This window comes from Budorcas taxicolor, chromosome 5, assembly GCF_023091745.1.
Source record: "Budorcas taxicolor isolate Tak-1 chromosome 5, Takin1.1, whole genome shotgun sequence".
NCBI classification, from domain to species: Eukaryota; Metazoa; Chordata; class Mammalia; order Artiodactyla; family Bovidae; genus Budorcas; species Budorcas taxicolor.
In genome coordinates this window covers 88,217,859-88,235,999 of record NC_068914.1, presented here as the reverse complement: position 1 = coordinate 88,235,999, position 18,141 = coordinate 88,217,859, and the positions used below count along the sequence as shown (strand labels likewise).

Sequence of the window (18,141 nt, the reverse complement as noted above, 5' to 3'; positions counted from 1 at the left end):
GGCATGAGGAATCTTATTTCCCTCACCAGGGATCAAACCCATGCCCACTGATGTGGAAGCACAAGTCTTAACCACTGGACCGCCAGGAAGTCCCAGGAAGCCCACATCTTAGCACTGTTAAGTCCTGCCTGGTGTCTAGTAGAGTCATGAGCACATACTAGGCACTCAGTAAGTGCTGAATCCAGCCTGGCTGCAATCTGAAAGGAATCCTGGCTGCTTTGGAGGCAGCATGCCGATGTCCTGGATGTACTAACTTCAACCAGCTCAAGAGAACATCTATTTTGCACTCCTTTTAATTTGCATTCCTTTCAACCCCCAGGAGACCACACTTTGCCATTTATCCTATTATTATTGAATGAGTCTCTTTATTTTTTAAGTCTATTTTAGCTGTTATCCATGAAATCACTTCTGCCTTCCCATACTCATATTCTTTCTCCATTAATTTTCAACTTACAGTCTTTAAAGTATTTCTTGCAGGCAACATATAGTTGGGCCTTGGTTTTTAAAAATCCATTCTTCCAATATCTTCCCTTTAATGGGAGTATATAACCCATTAACCTTTAATGCAATTATTGATATTGCATTTAATTCTGCCACTTTATTATTTGTCTTTTAAAAAATCTCTTCTACTTTTATTCCTCTGTAAGACATGTTGATGGCTCATGGTTCAGCCACACATTTGACCAGGGTTTTTACACAGAATTTAGGGTTTCCCCTCTCTGTATCCCTCTTTCCCAAGATTTCCCTTTCACTTTCAGTAGCTGTGTTTGCCCCCAGCTCTGTCCTCTGATTCTTCAGTCTTGAAAGACTGTGGGTTTCTATTGGAGTTTTGGTGGCTCAGACAGTAAAGAATCTGCCTGCATTGTGGCAGACTGGGTTTTGATCCCTGGGTCAGGTAGATCCCCTGGAGAAGGAAATGGCAACCCACTTCAGGATTCTTCCCAGGAAAATCCCAAGGACAGAGAAACCTGGCAACTAATACACATTGGAGTTTTAGCTATTCAATTGGCCCTAAGGCTGAAAGCTGTAAATAGACAACTCACCCTATGCCATTGCTTTCTTCTAAGTTTCAGAACTCCTCCAAGATCTTCTCCCTGTTGTCTACTTCTCAGTATTTTCAGGTATATGCATGAGTGTGTGCTGAGTTCCTCAGTTGTGTCTGACTCTTTGTGACCCTCTGGACTGTAGCCCACCAGGCTCCAGAGTCAAAGCTATGGTTTTTCTAGTAGTCATGTACAGATGTGAGAGTTGGACCATAAAAAAGATGATAAAGAGGCTGAGTGCTGAAGAACTGATGCTTTCAAATTGCGATGCTGGAGAGGACTCGAGAGTCCTTTGGACTGCAAGTAGATCAAACCAGTCAATCCTAAAGGAAATCAACCCTGAATACTCTTTGGAAGGAGTGATGCTGAAACTGAAGCTCCAAGACTTTGGCCACCTAATGTGAAGAGATGACTCCTTGGAAAAGACCCTGATGCTGGGAAAGATGAAGGGCAGGAGGAGAAGGGGACAACAGAGGATAAGATGGTTGGATGGCATCATCTACTCAATGGACATGAGTTTGAGCAAGCTCCAGGAGATGGTGAAGAACAGGAAAGCCTGGCATGTTGCAGTCCATGGGGTCACAAAGAGTCAGACCCAACTAAGCAACTGAAAAACAACAACTATATATATATATAAAATTTCCCAGAGTTGATATTTTTATCTGTGGGAGGGTCAAGTCTGGTCGGAGCTTACCAGTCTTACTAGATGTAGAAGAACTCTTTGTGACTCTTTTGCGTTCCTTTTGAATCTAGTTGTTTGTTCTGTCTTCAATGGTTAAGGCTCTCTGAAAAACGTCTGGTGTTTTAGTGCTTCTTCCTGTTTAAGAAGTTATTTGGCAAACCACTGTCTTAAAGAAAGAGTTTCACTATAGGGTGATCAGGCAGGGACTGGCCATTTTATTTCTTTTCAATTCCAAATCTCATTCCCCCCTCTCCTGTCCTGAGGACACTGAATTTTTTAGGAAGCAATCTTCTTACTGTGGGAAATCAGCTTGGTTGCTTGCAAAGCCAAGTTGAAGAAGGGTCTCACCTTTCAGCATTTAGACTTTTAATGAGTCCTTCCATTTTTGGTCCCAAAGCTCTACAATCACCTGGGATCTGTTTCTCTGGAGAATAAAAATCTTTCCAGTTTCTGTTGGGGAGATGGAGGTAGTTGCCAGACTATGCAGGTTGGGGAAGCTGATCTAAGGGTCCAGCTACTCCTTCTTTAAACTTTCAATCAGTTATTTCACTTTCATTTTCCATATTTTTATATGTTTATTTGACTGCATAGGGTCTTAGTTGTGGCACACAGTATGGCATGAGGGCTCTTGAATTGTGGCACGTGAGCTTAGGTGCCCTGAGACATGTGGGATCTTAGCTCCCCTACCAGGGGTGGGGAACCTTCAGATTCATAACCACTGCACCACCAGAGAAGTCCCAGTTTTTTTCACTTTTAGCTCCACCTTATCCCTGGGCTCAGAGGCTGCTGGTGACATCAGTGTTTTGGGCTTTGCTGGAGTTATATTCAACTTGGAAAAGTCTTGTTGGCTCCTACATCCCCTCTGCCATCCCCAGGCAGTCTTGTTTTTGCTTTTCCCTTCTGCTAATTCGGTTACCGTCTATCCTACTTCTGTCTGCCGCACTGTTACTGGAATATGGTCGGTTGTGGTCGCTACTCATGGACTCTGTGTCCTTTTATGTTTGTGCTTATTTATTCCTTTTTACTTTCATTTGGGTGGAGCTTTGGGAGGAAGGATAATGAATGTTCTCTCATTAATAAAAATGAATAAACTATACAGGACCAACTTGAGAAAATATAGCTTTTCTATATTTTTTCCATATTACCTTTATAAAGACAGGCTTCTGTCTTTATTCCCCTGGACAAGGGAACAGCTACCCACTCCAGTATTCTGGCATGGAGAATTCCGTGGACTGTATAGTCCACGGGGTAGCAAATTGTCGGACACGACTGAGCAACTTTCACTTCTCTCTTTATTGCATGAGCTTGAAATCTTAACCAAGAAAAACAAGATAGTTTACTCTCCAGCAAGGGAGTCAGGTGGAAGATGGTGGTACTTATACATCACTTGGAATCAGAGCCATAAGAAACTTTTTGAACATAAATGATAGGTTTGTGGCTTTTTACTTTTTTATAGACATTATCTTGTAATAACATTTTTTAAAAAATTGGAGCATAATTGCTTTACAGTGTTGTGTTGGTTTCTGCCATACAAGAGTGGGTATACATAAGTATACATATGTAGAGTTGTTTTTTTTTAACAGAAATTTTCACACTTTTTTTTAGTGGTGGTACTCATTTTTTAAAAAAATAAAATTTTACTTGCACCTTAATATATAAAACAGAAAAAAGTTGTAATTTTTTCCCTCCAGGTATTTACAATTTTTCTTTTATAAAACACCTGAACTCCTTCCAAGACCTTAAGGATTCCCCAGAACACAGATGGAAAGCCAGGGCTTTAGTAGTGATATTTTATACTGCTTTGGTCCAACCGTCTCTCTGGTGTAAGTGCTTTGAGAATGTCAAGAAGCAACGCTAATGTTAATTAAACTTTATTGAGTACTCATTGTGTTTGGGGTGTATGTTATGGGCTTTATACACAGTATCTCATTTAATTTTCACTATGATGCTCTGAAGAGGCTTCATGATTATTCCCACATTGTAGGTGAGGAAATGGAGGCCTGGAGAGCGTAAGAACTTGTTCGTGGATCCACAGCTAGGAAGTGGAAGAGCTGGGATTCAGACCCGGGTCTGCTTGACTTGAAGCCTAGTCAACAAGACGCTGGGCGTGGTCTGGGGGGCTTTGGCCCCCAGGAGCACCTAGAACCCTCCCTGGGGGCTGCTGCACACACTACCAGTTTGTGACAAAACTATAATGATGGAATAGGTTACAACAAAAAAGCAATGCCTATCTCTCATCCTCAGGCAAGGCCAGCTCCCAGACACCCCACCCTATTCTGCATCAGATTCCTGCTCTCCTCCACAGGTCAAAGGTGAGTGTGACACACCTCCCTCTCATAAGTCTTGCACTTCTCTTGGGCCGTGTGTGGTGGGAAAGAGAGGCCTCCCTCACTTGCGTGTTCCCCCAGGTGCATGCTGTCTGACTCTGACGCCTACAGCCCCGGGGACACCAGTTGGCCGCCTCCATTCGGCAAATGCACCTGGGATTCCGCCTGCACACCAGTCGCACAGCTCGTCTGAAATGAGCAGCTCTGGCCATCCCCACAGTGCCTTTCACAACTGCTACCCAGACGCCAGTCACCTCATGAGCCCCCTGGACCAGTCTGTGTCTGGGGGAATTGGTTGTTCTTACCATCAGCAGCCTCTGTGCCACAGTCCTGGGTAAAGGGCTAGATACTTAGTTTACTTGTTTGTCTTCTTTTTTTATTATTTTAAAATTAATTTTTGAAAATTTATTTATTTTTTAATTGAAGGATAATTGCTTTATAGAATTGTATTGATTTCTTACATTACCATATGTAAAGTAGATAGAATTTGCTGTATGACTCAGGGAACTCAAACCGGGACTCTGTAACAACCTAGAGGGGTGGGGTGGGGAGGAAGGTAGAGGGAGGTTCAAGAGGGAGGGGACATATGTATACCTATGGCTGATTCATGTTGATGTTTGTAGATACTTAGTTTTGAAAGTCCAGCCAGCCCCTCTCCCCAGTGCTGGTAGAATGAACTGTATATCCTTTCCAGAAGATGGCAGTGTTGAGACACATATCGGATACCCAGTGCCCTTGGCTTTAGACGAGTTTTTAAATAACAACCCACTGAACCCAAGTGTGATGGAAAGTCAAAATGTCAGAAATGTAGAGGGATAATTCTGGGTGAATGAGAAAGCACTCTTTGCATTTGAAGCCTCAGCTAGACCACTCAAGTAATTTGTGAAAGCTCCTGAAACTCATGTGTCAATTGTCTTTCAATCAGTATTCATGTGTCAATCAATATTCTTTCTTCCTCGTTCCCTTCCATTCCTCCTTCCCTCTCTTTCATTCCTTCCTCTGGGTCTAGAGGATGATCAAAAGAGTAAAGGCCATCAAATACCGTGACAAAATTCCATGTGAAAAACAATTTCAGGTGTAAAATGTACCCTTAAATTTTAAGTATCTTCTGTCTTCTGTCTTGGTTTCTGCCTTTGGAAATGTCTGTTTATTTTTTCAAATACAGGAATCCCAGACCCATTGGATACTGGAAAATTAAGTTCAGACTGGTAGAGCTCATGGAATAGGAGCTTGCTCCATCCACTCCATGTATCAACCCACTATTACAGACAAGTAGGATGCAAGAAACTTTAACTAGAATTAGGAAGGTCAAGAGCAGAGTCCTGGGAAATTTAATTTGATTTAATGTGACATGGAGAACAAAGAAAAATCCTAACCTTATTTTGGGTTCTTGATTCTAGAGTCTCATTGCCACCAACCAAGAAGAGAAAGTGCACACAGGTGCTGGAGGACTCCGGGGACTGTCACGTGTGGACCCACCACTCCAGACCCAGTGAGCCAACCTGGGGCCCCTTGCTGCCATTAAATAAGGGACTTTTACTAGCCTTGGAGTAGCCCTAAAAACCACTTTCTCTCTCATAGAAGGGCGATGATATGCTCTGGGAGTTTATTTCTTCCATCTTCATAATTCTATTTATGTATTTACATTTTGGCTGTGCTGGGTCTTCGTTGCTATGTGGGCTTTTCTCTAGTTGTGGTGAGCAGGGGCCTCTCCTGTTACAGGGCACAGGCTCCGGAATGCTTGGGCTTCAGTAGCTGTGGCTCCTGGGTTCTAGAGCATGGGTTTAGTAGTTGTGGCACACGGGCTTAATTGCTCCACAGCGTGTGGGATCTCCCTGGACCAGGGTTGGAACCTGTGTCTCCGGAATCGGCAGGCGGATTCTTTAACACTGAGCCACCAGGGAAATCCTATTTTTTCCTTCTTGATGTAATGTTTCATGCAGTCTTACGTGGGGTCATACAGGTGCTCCTGGGAAAAGATGCCACTGTCTCTCTCTGGCAGAGATGAAATGCTGGTCCTTTCAGTTTTGGGGGCAGCTGTGTCTTGGGGAACCCGGGCTCTAGGCCTGGGGAGGCCGTGCAGTGTGGCAGCACCTGCAGAGCCTGCTGGTGTGCTCAGTGCTCCGTTCAGTGAAATCCTTCTCAACACAGACGTGCACGCAAACAACAGGGGTCTTAGTAACATGCAGATGCTGAGGTTCAGGGCGTGTGAGGTGTGGGCTGAAATTCTGCATTCCTAACAAGCTCCTGGGCGATGCTGCTGCTGCTGTCTCATGGAAAGGAAATTACTGGGAGAAGCAGGACTTGAGAGGATTTCTCCAGGGGAGCAAGAAGGTAGAGAGTTGAGCTTCCTTAGCACTTGCTTCCAATTAGCAGATTCCCAATAGATCTTTGACATTTTGTAAAATCCCCTGGAGAAGGGCATGGCAACCCACTCCAGTATTCTTGCTTGGGAAATCCCATGGACAGAGGAGCCTAGAGGGCTACAGTCCATGGGGGTTGCAAAAGAGTTGGACATGACTGAGCTACTAAAACAACAACAAAAACCATTTTAGAAGTCTTTTCAGTTCAGTTCAGTTGCTCAGTCGTGTCCGACTCTTTGCGACCCCATGAATCGCAGCACGCCAGGCCTCCCTGTCCATCACCAACTCCCGGAGTTCACTCAGATTCACGTCCATCGAGTCAGTGATGCCATCCAGCCATCTCATCCTCTGTCGTCCCTTTCTCCTCCTGCCCCCAATTCCTCCCAACATCAAAGTCTTTTCCAATGAGTCAACTCTTTGCATGAGGTGGCCAAAGTACTGGAGTTTCAGCTTTAGTATCATTCTTTCCAAAGAAATCCCAGGGCTGATCTCCTTCAGAATGGACTGGTTGGATCTCCTTGCAGTCCAAGGAACTCTCAAGTGTCTTCTCCAACACCACAGTTCAAAAGCATCAGTTCTTCAGCGCTCAGCCTTCTTCACAGTCCAACTCTCACAGCCATACATGACTACTGGAAAAACCATAGCCTGGACTAGACAGACCTTAGTTGGTAAAGTAATGTCTCTGCTTTTGAATATGCTGTCTAGGTTGGTCATAACTTTTCTTCCAAGGAGTAAGCATCTCTTAATTTCTTAGCTGCACCAGGTTATATGATGCCCAAGTGGTCAGCCCACCTCATTCTTTGAGCTTAGGGACCTGATCAAATTGAGAACAAACTGAAGTTTTTGAGCCTGAAGCCTTGAACTTCTGAATTTCTGGAGTAAGTGCTATGACACTTATTAGGGGAAAGGACACTATTCCATGCCAATCTTACTACCCACTGTAAATAGCTAACGTAGGCAGTGTGAACAGTGCCCCCAGCTCAGGATACCAAATCACGTCTCTTTTATTCCTACTCATCGGTTTGGCCAGAAGCCCAAGATTTTCCTCTTAAGGCTCCCCTGCAACTCTTGTCCCCGCACTCCAGAGGTTTATGCTGCCCAGACAGGAGGTGCCCGTGGCCTTCTCACCTGCTCAGGTGAGAAAACTGCTGCCTTTGCCTTTCACAGCCACGTGATGAGAATTGGTCCTCTGAGTCCCATGGAGCCTGACAGTTTGTTTAGGGACATCTGGCCTCAGCTCCATCACGGGCTGTGGGAGTCCTTCGCTGGACGATGACTTCACTTGGCCAAGTGCCACACACCATCACTCCCTGGACGTGCTGTGGCAGTACTGCCCCGGGCATCCAGCCGTCATATAAAGCAAACCTCTACTGCCTTCTCGTCTTTTGCATGGTCCCATCATGGCCAGCAGCTGCCTTGATTTTCCTTCTTCAACCTTAGAAACACAGAACGCTAATTAAAGCCTTGTTTCTGAATAATATAGAGCTCTCCATCTACCTTCCTATGCATGGTTACTCTGATTTCTTCAAGGATCCTTGTGTACTGCCTGCTGCTTATTTATGCTTCTTAAACACAAAAGCTGAGTAAATTTCTAGCCAGATGAGGGGACCATCTGTTCACTCTCCCACAGATGCACCAGCTCACTGAGAGTACTTTGAGTAAGTCACCCAAACCTTCCAAGAGCTTTCTCATCAGCTAGATTGCTACTCAAATTCTCCTGGCCATTTCAGAAGTCAGCCACATCCTGTGATGATGGGCTGCAGCCTGTCCCTAGGGAGGGCATTGATGTGTCACTCTCTCTGGAGAGTAGTCATAGAGAAGTAACTGAAATGTCCCAGCGCAGCAGAAATCTTGCCTTCCTTATTTAAATCCTATTCAAAGGTCCCTGAAAAGCCTTCTAAAGATAATCGGCGCCAGATAGCAATTCTAGAATGAAAATGAGCAGGTTCCCAGGGGAATTAAAAAAAAACCCACTTAATCCAAATGCTATGCTTTCAGCAGAAGTCTTCCACTGGGGAACTCATATTTGTTGTTGCAGAGACCAAGAGTTTTACAAAGGTCCTGGAGAAATGGCATATGGGGAATGGAAGGAGGAGCTAGTTTTACAGGCAGGATTTTTGATGCAGGAAGATGTCCTAAATCAATCAGTAAGGTTTTTCTGGTGAATTTCTTCTCAGCAGTTCATGTTGGTCAAGGGTTCCAAGATGCCCATTTATTGGGTTCACAATGTAGAATTACTGGGTTGCTGGAGGCAGATGTGAAAACTTGCTTAGAGAGAGAGTAGGTGTTGGGCAGGCTTCTGCCAGCTGGTTCCTCGCCCCACGTGGTCTGGACCCCAAATATGAGAGGATTCCAGGTCCTGTCTGATGAAAATTCTAAATATAAGAGAGCTCATGGCCCTCTATGGTTTAAACTTCAAATGCATGAGTGTTTTTTGACTGCGGACTCATGGTCATTAGCCCACAGAGAAAGAATTTCCAGTGTAGAATCAGGAAAAGTACCTGTCTCGTGTCTCCAGGAATCATGGACTTTTCAAGCCTGACTTTCTTGATCATCACACGAGAATCATAATTTCTACTTCACCAAGAGTTTTTTTTTTTTTAAGTAATATAGGGACTTCCCTAGTGGTCCAGTGGTTGAGACTGCATTTCTACTGCAGGGGTGCAGGTTTGATTGGGAAACTAAGATCCCACATGCAGCACAGCAAAAAAAAAAAAAAAAAGTAAAGTAAAAGAAAATATTTTGAAAGACATTCAGATGCAAGCTGTGAGTTTTCTCCCAAAAGTTGAGACTTTGCTGCCTTCACACTTCCACTTCTCTCTTCTGTTACGTTTCTCAAGACTTCCTCAGTGCAGCATGAAGAGAAGTTTTGAATCCATCTGTTCCAGGTAACAGTTGTGACACTGAATAAGTGTTTCTGGTCTTTGAACCCCAATTTCTACATTTGTTAAATGGGGTTAACAATCCTTACCTTGTAGTCACTTTATAAATCTCTTTGGCTATATCTACTGAAACATATCCAATGGTCCAGTGATTCCCCTTCTAGGAATACACTGAACAGAAGTATATACAAATGCCCATAACAGACAGTTCCCACAGACATTCATACTAGCATTAGTTATAATAGCCACAAATGGAATACTATACAGCAAGAAAAACGAACGAACTACTATCATTTGCAACAATGACGAATGATCACATAAGCAATACCTAAGAGCACATATGATATTACATAATTTCTATAAACTTCTCTATGGTATTGGATCAGAATAGTGATTATTCTTGAGCAAGAGAAAGTAGTAACCAGGAGAGAGCATGAGCATGTCTTTTAGAGTGCTGAAAAGTATCCTCTTTCTTGATCGAGAGGTAGTTACCCAGTATAACTCATTTTATTAAAAAGTATCAAACTGTGTACTAATGACCTGTGCACTCTTTTTCATGAATATTATACTTCAGTAAGGGCTTCCTGGGTGGCACTAGTAGTAAAGAACCCCTTGCCCCATGCCTACCCTCCCTGCCAGCACCCAGAGGGGTAGAGCTGACCTTTGACTGCTTCCCCTGCCACCTTACTGCCACACTTGAGTAGGAAAGGGTCTGAGTTAGACATTCACGCAGGCCCACAACATGATTTCACAACAGAGTTGCCACGGAGGCCAAGAAAGAAGTATTCGCTAAAGCTTGTTAGGAAGAACTGAGTCACCTGAGAAAAACTAGTACCTGTGATAAGGACAGCGCTGCTAACACTAAAGGCACCATTGTTTAAACTCTCTCTGGAGGCAGACACGCTGGCAAACACTTGCAGACATGACTCACGGACTTCCTTCAGCAGTTCTGGGAGGCATCATATTGTTCCTCACATTTTGCGGGTGAAGCAACTGAAGCCTAGAGATGTTAGACCGCTTCCTAATTGGCCAGTAAAATGTGGAGTTGTGATTCAAACCCAGTCCCATATGGTTCCAAACTCCAAGCTCTTGAACTTCCTTCATCCTCTCTCCGCTGCAGGAGGGAGAAAGGAAAGATGGAAGAACTAGTTTCTCCCTTTCTTTGAACTTGGTATGAACAGGAGAACCGCAGAAGGTTTTTTGTTTGTTTTGAAAAGTTTAAGACAGGTGACTTTTAGAGGAGTGAGGACGTGAAGAACTCCGAGGATTGCTGACCTTATGTATTCTTAGCTGGGAAAAAGTTTTTCAGGATTTTGAGAAAATCCTTTTCCAAAATGGTTGTATACAGAACTCAAAAAATAGATGTTCTGCTTAGGTGACATATAATAGTGATATCTCATGAAAAACACAGTTTCTGGGACATTTGGGATACAAAGCAAACTGAAGTAGCTCTGGTATTTATTTAAGAAGTGATCAATAAAAGTATAAAGAAAGACAGAACAGTGAGTGGGCTAAGTGCACGTTGTATAGAAGGTAGTGTTATATCCTGACTTGTTGCTTATAGCCATCACCAGTTTTTATGTACACACACTATTTCCCTTTCACTCCTGGTATGAGGCATGAGTGATGGTAGGGAGCTCACAGAAAAGGGAAACAGCAAACATCTTAATAGGATTTACATAAAATTTTTCTGTGGTTGAATCATAAGTTTTGGAGACATACTCAAATTAGACAACTTGCAAGGATTATGCAAAACTAGAAACTTACATATGCGAAACTGCTGTTATTGGACCATTTTTGATGTACAAAAGAAGCAGTTTCATGTAGTTAATACTAACTTCTAACAAAGTATTCTCTGCTAATTTATCTTGGTTTTAATATTAGCTTCTAAAAGTGCTTTCACTCATGTTATGATATTCTGCTTGTGTGTTGTTGCAAGACGGGCAGGACACTTGTTTTAATTTCTGTTTTGCAATTGAAGGAAGTAAGACACTAAGTGAATAAATAACTTAAAAAAGCTAGACCACAGAATCTTGGTGTCACAAGGGACCTGTAACAAATTAGAATGTATTGGTTGTAAAGAGCAAAAAGAAAGAAGCAAAGGACAAAACCAGTTTAAAAACAAACCCTCACACTGCCTGAAGAAGCAACCAAACAAAAAATCAAAACGAGGGGCTTTATTGGCTCCTGTAACCCAAGATTTAGTACTGGGTGCCAGAACTCAAACTATGCCTTTGGGACTGGGTGTGTTCATTCTCAACTCTACCTTCTGCTGTGCCGGTTCATTTCCAGACAGGCTTTTCTCTCTTGTCCCAAAATGGTGCCAGCAGTTTTGGGGGATGTGTCTTAGATTCAAACCTCATGGAAAAGAGTCAGCATCTGTGAACCTATCTCCTCTAAAGCACAGAGGCCCACATTTCTTGGATTGAATTAGGCCATGTATGTACAATTACTGATGCAAATAGTGAACGCTGTAGTTCTATTGATTAAGCATGGGTTCCCTACCCTTTCAGTCTGGGAATGGACTGCACTCAAACTGCACCTCTTTGGGCTGGAAATGGGATTCGCTAGAACCAAACAGACTGGGAATGAAGAGATGCCATATCGGAAATAGAGTAGATAGACACTGAGGGCAACAAGTGCTCACCTTGGCACCTTAGAATCACTGTCCCAAGCTGCTCAATTTACAGATGAGGAAACAAACCTAGCCACATGCCCCTGCTTCCCAACACTTGTCATTCCCCACAGGGTCATTCTGCCTCATACGTGGACTATGCATTCGCTCCATGCAGTTGTCCGTGAGTCTAGGAAAAACAGCCTCTGAGGGAAGATCTAACATACCAATTTCTTTGCAGTGACAGGGAGGAGTCACAGCATCGAAGTGCAAGATCTGGACAGTGAGACACAGAACATGATGCTTGCAGACCAGCCCTCTCCTGCTTTGAAGTGGCAGCCATACCGAAGTGTTCCTTGGCATAGCTTATTAAACAGTCAATATGAAAAACTGTAAGTGGCCTTAGGGAACCCCTATGGTTGACTGGAGAGCAAGGCAGGGCTAACCCTAAGGTTGGCTGGGGAGCAAGGCAGTGCTAAATCCAAGTTATTTGGGCTTTGATGCTACCTCTGATCAAATGGAATTTATCAGTGAGAAATTGTGTCTTGCTCCTTATGTTTTGCATTTTAACAATAAACAGTTGGGACATGAGTTTTGGTCTTCAAGGATCCAGATTTGTAATTCTAACTCATAATTTACCCACTAAATGATGGAGGAAGAGAGAATCTTTTTGAGATCAAATGCCCAGTTTAAACTAAAAGCTGGAAAATGGAGATTTCCCAAATCACTTATATTTAATCCTGCAGTCAATTAAAAATTTCATAGAATTATTTTGGGGGGCATATTAAATTGTTAGCTCCCCCAGCATCAATGTTGCAATTCGATACTGTTAGTTTATTGTCAGTATAGCCTGTAGTGATCATAGCTGAGGGTGGCTTTATATTAAGAGACTGAAATCAAACCATACAAAATATTCTTAAACTAGAAAATTTTCATCCTATTCTTATGACATTATAGTTTCAAGAAATAAATGTAGACTTATGCATGATTGCTCTTAAAGATCTTTTAAGCTTTCTCTTTATTCCTTAGGATATAATTTACTTAGCCAGCTCTTCTAGAATTTTCACTGATTGTAAATGCCTTCTTGAAACACTAAAGTGTGTTAATGGGTAAAGAATATGATTTTCAATTAATAAATATACCATGAAATGAGAAATGCTGGGCGACAAACTTGAGGGTCTTCAAGGTATTTTTCAAACTCCAAATAATTTTTTATTTTTTATATTTTTATTGGAGTATAGTTGCTTATAGTTTCAACTGTACAGCAAAGTAAATCAGCTATTCTTATCCATATATCCTCTTTGGATTTCCTTCCCATTTAGGTCACCACAGAGCACTGACTAGAGTTCCCTGTGCTATATAGTACGTTCTCATTAGTTATCTATTTTATATATAGTGTCAGTAGTGTATATATGTTAATCCCAACAGTTTTTTAAGAGCAAAATTTATCACTTGGAATTTTATGTTGTATGAACTAGAAGGAAGAAATCTTAAAATCTGAGGAGTTAGACTTTGGGACTCAATGTGTTTAATAGGAGACAAAAACAAGCAAGTTGCTAGTTGTATCACTGAAATGTTGCAACTTGTATCTTTGCCGCTGTGTGCAATAGAGAAAGAAGAGAAGGATCCAAAGGTCCTGGTTTTGAGTCAGACTTCATTTAATGGTTTGGGGGCAGTTGTTCCATATAGTATCTTACTTATGAGTACCCAGGTATGAAACTGTCACACATAAGCACAGTATTTTAATCAAAACCTGCAATGCTTCCTAGTCTGTAATGTATCTGAGTTGATCAAGTTTTCAAAGTAACTGTTATCTCTTTTCTTACTTGAGTAGGTTTTTTTTAACTTTATCTGAGCAGTCAATCTATGCTTCACTGATCTGGAAAAAAAGATACATGAATAGTATCAACTCAAAGAGGTAGAGGCAGATTTGTTTTGAATGCTTAGCCATAACTCACTTTTCTTAAGCAAAAAAGATAGGCGATATTCATCTGGATTAGAACTCAGGAAGTCTTAAATTCACTACTCACATCGCTGAGACAGAAAATCACTTGCCTCTGCTTAGATTAGTAGATGTAACTCGTTACAAAAGCATAATTTTTCTAAATAACCTGAAAGTTATAAAGTTAGGAGATTAAAATTTTATTACATTTTTTGAATGATATTTGCAACTTGTGTTAAAGACCTTTAAAAAGGCCAGTTTAGTTGATTTTATAATTAACTTTTGATATCAAAAGCAGAATCACTACTCTTAGGTAAATAGCATAATTTTTATAATCAGACATTTTTTAAAAATTCAGAATACTCTTCAACTGTATAATTTTTATGGGTTGATATAGTGTCTGCTTACAGCTGTCTTTAAATTTCAGGCTAATGCTCGTACCTGAGCTACAAATCTTACCTTTTTTCTTCAGAGTTTTTGACAGTGAAACATAGAAGATCACACACAAAAATATTTCCTTTGTTTTTTTTCTTAATCAAAACTGTTCTTACTACCCTCTGTAGTAAAGTCTATACAATTCAATCCATCTAGCCTTTTGACAAACAAGTTACAGAAACCTGAGTTAGTATAAAGTCCCAGATGCCTTAAAATACCTGCTTTTATCACACCCTTCATTCAGTGGATTTTCCTGTTGCTGCTGGAGGGCGCTGTGACTGTGGGGCCTTTGATCAGTTCGTGCTCCTGTTCAGTCACTCAGTCCTGTTGGACTCTTTGCGATGCCATGAGGCCCCCAGGCTCCTCTGTCCATGGAGTTTTCTGGGCCAGAATGCTGGAGTGAGTTGCCACCTCCTCCTCCAGGGGATCTTCCCAACCCAGGGACAGAACACGTCTCCTGCATCTCCTGCATTGGCAGGCAGGTTCTTTACCACTGTGCCACCTGAGAAGACTTTGAGGGTAATCAGTGACCTAGTGACTTGATCCATTGGTGAGGTGCTTAGCTTGCCAAGAACATGAATGCTCTTTTCCCAAGAGACCCATTCATATTTCTGTCACTGAAATTAGAAAAAAATTTAGAAAGTCTGTGTTGTTCATTAAATGGCAGCCATCCAAACTGAGATCTCAGGAAGCAAAGACCCACATAGTAGCAGAGAGCTAGCAAAGCAGGAAGAACTGCCGTCTCTGTGTGTTGTTCTAGGAAGGAGCTCTTTTCCTGAGGAACATTTAGGAAACTTGATGCATTAAAAATTATGTTTCATATCTACAACACACACAGAAAAAATTACCCAAATTTTCACCATTTATGTTCTCTTTTCTACTTGGTAATGTTGCATGTTTAATAGGTTTTATTTTTATTAACATTAAAAAGTATTTAATCAAGCATGTAATACACAAGGACTTCCCAGGTGGTGCTAGTGGTAAAGAACCCACCTGCAGGACATCAGAGATGTGGATTTGATCCCTGGGTTGGGGAGATCCCCTGGTGGAGGGCATAGCAACCCACTCCAGTATTCTTGCCTGGGGAATTCCACAGACAGGGGAGCCTGGTGAGCTACAGTCCATAGAGTTGCAAAGAGTCGGACACTACTGCAGCAAGTTAGCATGTACGTATGTGTAAAGTATAGCTCTTGAACATGATTTGATAAAACAAATAAAGCAAGAGTCTGATTAGCTAACCCACCATCATCCTATTTTTTTTTTTTTTCTGCAGAAGTAAACAACATAGGTAGGTATTCAGTGCTATGATCAGATCAGAAGGATAAAAAGGAAATGGCCATACTTTAGTGAAAACATGTTTTCAATCAGTAGTTTGACTGACTCTGGTTAATCTGGTTGAAAGCTATTCCTGGTAGTTCTGACCAGTCTGCTTTTTTTTTCATCTGACTACCAGGAAGCTGAGTAGTCATTCATCTGAGGGACTATTTCAGTGTGGTGATGCTGATGAAATGAGAGATTTTTCTTAAGAAGGGAAAAAATGAATTCTATCCCAGATATTTGATATGTCTGAGTAATATAGTAATTTCTCAACTTCTAACCAATGTCTTTCTATTGTGCAGTGGAGTCAAGTTAGAAATCTAGGAAACACAAAGCGAAAAGGCAGGCTGAGAAGACAATGATTCCATTTGGGAAGAATTGTACTTCCTTCTCATGAAGGAAAAAAGCTGTGAGATAGCCAGCTGTGTTCTGAAATACCATTTTCATTTCCTTGGTGAAAATTAACAAAATTGATTGATTAAATATAGCAAGAGGGCTTCCCTGGTAGCTCAGTTGGTAAAGAGTCTGCCTGCAATGCAGAGACCCGAGTTTGATCCCCTGGAGAAGGGAGTGGCAATCCACCCTAGTATTCTTCCCTGGAGAATTCCATGGACAGAAGAGCCTGGCGGGCTACAGTCCATGGGATTGCAAACAGTCGGACACAACTGAGTGACTAACACTTTCACATTTTTCAGATATGGCAAAAGATACTTTCCAAAATGTATTTTCCTAAAATGTTTGTATAATTAATTTTGCTCATGAAAGAAAATGTGTAGAAAATATTTGTAAGACTGGTTTCTTGTTTCCACTTTTCATAGACCCGATGTAGGCTATCGAGTCGTCACAGACAAAGGATTTAATTTTTCGCCAGCAGATGAAGCTTTTGTTTGCCAAAAGAAGAACCATTTTCAGATCACCATCCATATTCAAGTTTGGGGAAGTCCAAAATTTGTCAAAACCCAAATGGGTCTAAAGCCAATAGAAACGTTTTACTTGAAACCTTTTGGGGTTAAGGTAAGCCTTTTATTTAGTTTCATCTCATTCAGCCAACGTTTAGTAAGTATTCCTGTTGTCTGTTGCTATATAACCATCTATCCCGAAACTTAGCAACTGAAAATAATAACACTCATTGGTTTGGATCAAAAATTTGCCCGTTGGTCAGGGCTCGACTCTACTCAGGAGTCATTAGCTGGATCCACTTTCCAAGATGGCTCACATGAGTGTCTGTAAGTCTACTGGCCATCAGCCAGGAGCTCAAAGAGGGCTGTAGCTGGGAGGCCTTGGGCTTTTCTCCATGTAGACCTCTCTGTGGGACAGCTTGTGCTTCCTCATAGCATGGTGAATGGGCTCTAAGAATAAATACTTCAAGACATAGGAAATAGAAGCTGCCAATTCAGAATCTGGCAGAACATCACTTCAAACTACAGCTTTAAAGTTTTTCGTGCATAAATCTTGGACTTCTTTTGCTGAGTGTATTTCATTTATTCTTTTTGAGGCTGGTGTGTTCCCATATGCAGTTGGTTCATAGTTTTCACCAAATTCTCAAAGAAGTCTGCAACTTAAAAAGCCAAGGAACCACTAATCTAGTTGATGCTCCCTCTTTCCCAGTTAACAGAGGGGAAAATGAGGCCCAGGAAAGTCACACCATTCACCCGAAATAGTAAATAATAGAGCTGGGATTAGAATGCAGGTAGGATGACTTCTGAGGGGCCAACAAGGATTTATTGCATTATTACCTCAGATCCAGCTCCTTAGGGTGGGGAATATCCATTATCTGCATACATGTTTTTCTGATCACTAACCTGGGCTCAGGCACTGAGTCTCCCAAAGTGGCACTTCACAGCTAAACATATCAGCTGCTCTTGCTCCAAACCAAGCTCTTAAATAAAACCAATGCAAACCAAACCAAAATAAAATAAACAGCAAGCACACAATAATAAAACATATATTTCTGGTTATGGAAGTAATATGAGTCCATTGTGGACATTATGGAATATAATAGAAAAGTATGGAAGAAGAGATAAAATTCATTCATACTTGGGATCCACAATTTAATAACTTAATTTTTCCTTATTTTTTCTATTATTAAAATAAATAGCATTATATAATATCATTAAAGACTATAAAATATTATTTATCAAGATGATATGGTTTTCCATTATATCAAGATACCATATTAATTCCTGTATTATTGTAAATTTTTTGGTAATACAAATTTATTGTAATTTTTTTTTTTGCAGTGAACATCCAGGCATATTCATTTTTGTATGAGAATAAATTCCAGAATAGGCATTGCACATTGAACATATAATCAGTATTAAAACTCTTGATGTTGGTTGCCTAATTGCTTTCCAGAAAGATAGTGACTATGCAAATACCTACAAGTCATAGGGTAGATACCAGCAGACACTTGCTACTCTTCACTAATAACAAGAAGACTTTGTAGCAACTATTGAATAAATGTCATTTCCTATGTTTTATTTATTTTTACTGTTTATTGTTATTTCTTATTAATAAGCTCTGAAAGGGCTGAGAT

At 41.3% G+C, this 18,141-nt stretch overlaps 1 protein-coding gene across 1 annotated transcript in view; it reads left to right on the top strand.

Moving 5' to 3' along the window:
• The window catches only part of MYRFL (myelin regulatory factor like), a 117,851-nt gene that overhangs the window by 39,146 nt on the left and 60,564 nt on the right, over nucleotides 1-18,141 (top strand). The window contains exons 3-7 of the mRNA XM_052640568.1: nucleotides 3,970-4,037; nucleotides 4,134-4,386; nucleotides 5,453-5,544; nucleotides 12,153-12,303; nucleotides 16,424-16,619. Coding sequence (XP_052496528.1) covers nucleotides 3,970-4,037; nucleotides 4,134-4,386; nucleotides 5,453-5,544; nucleotides 12,153-12,303; nucleotides 16,424-16,619 — 760 coding nt within the window. The remainder of the gene's footprint in view (nucleotides 1-3,969; nucleotides 4,038-4,133; nucleotides 4,387-5,452; nucleotides 5,545-12,152; nucleotides 12,304-16,423; nucleotides 16,620-18,141) is intronic.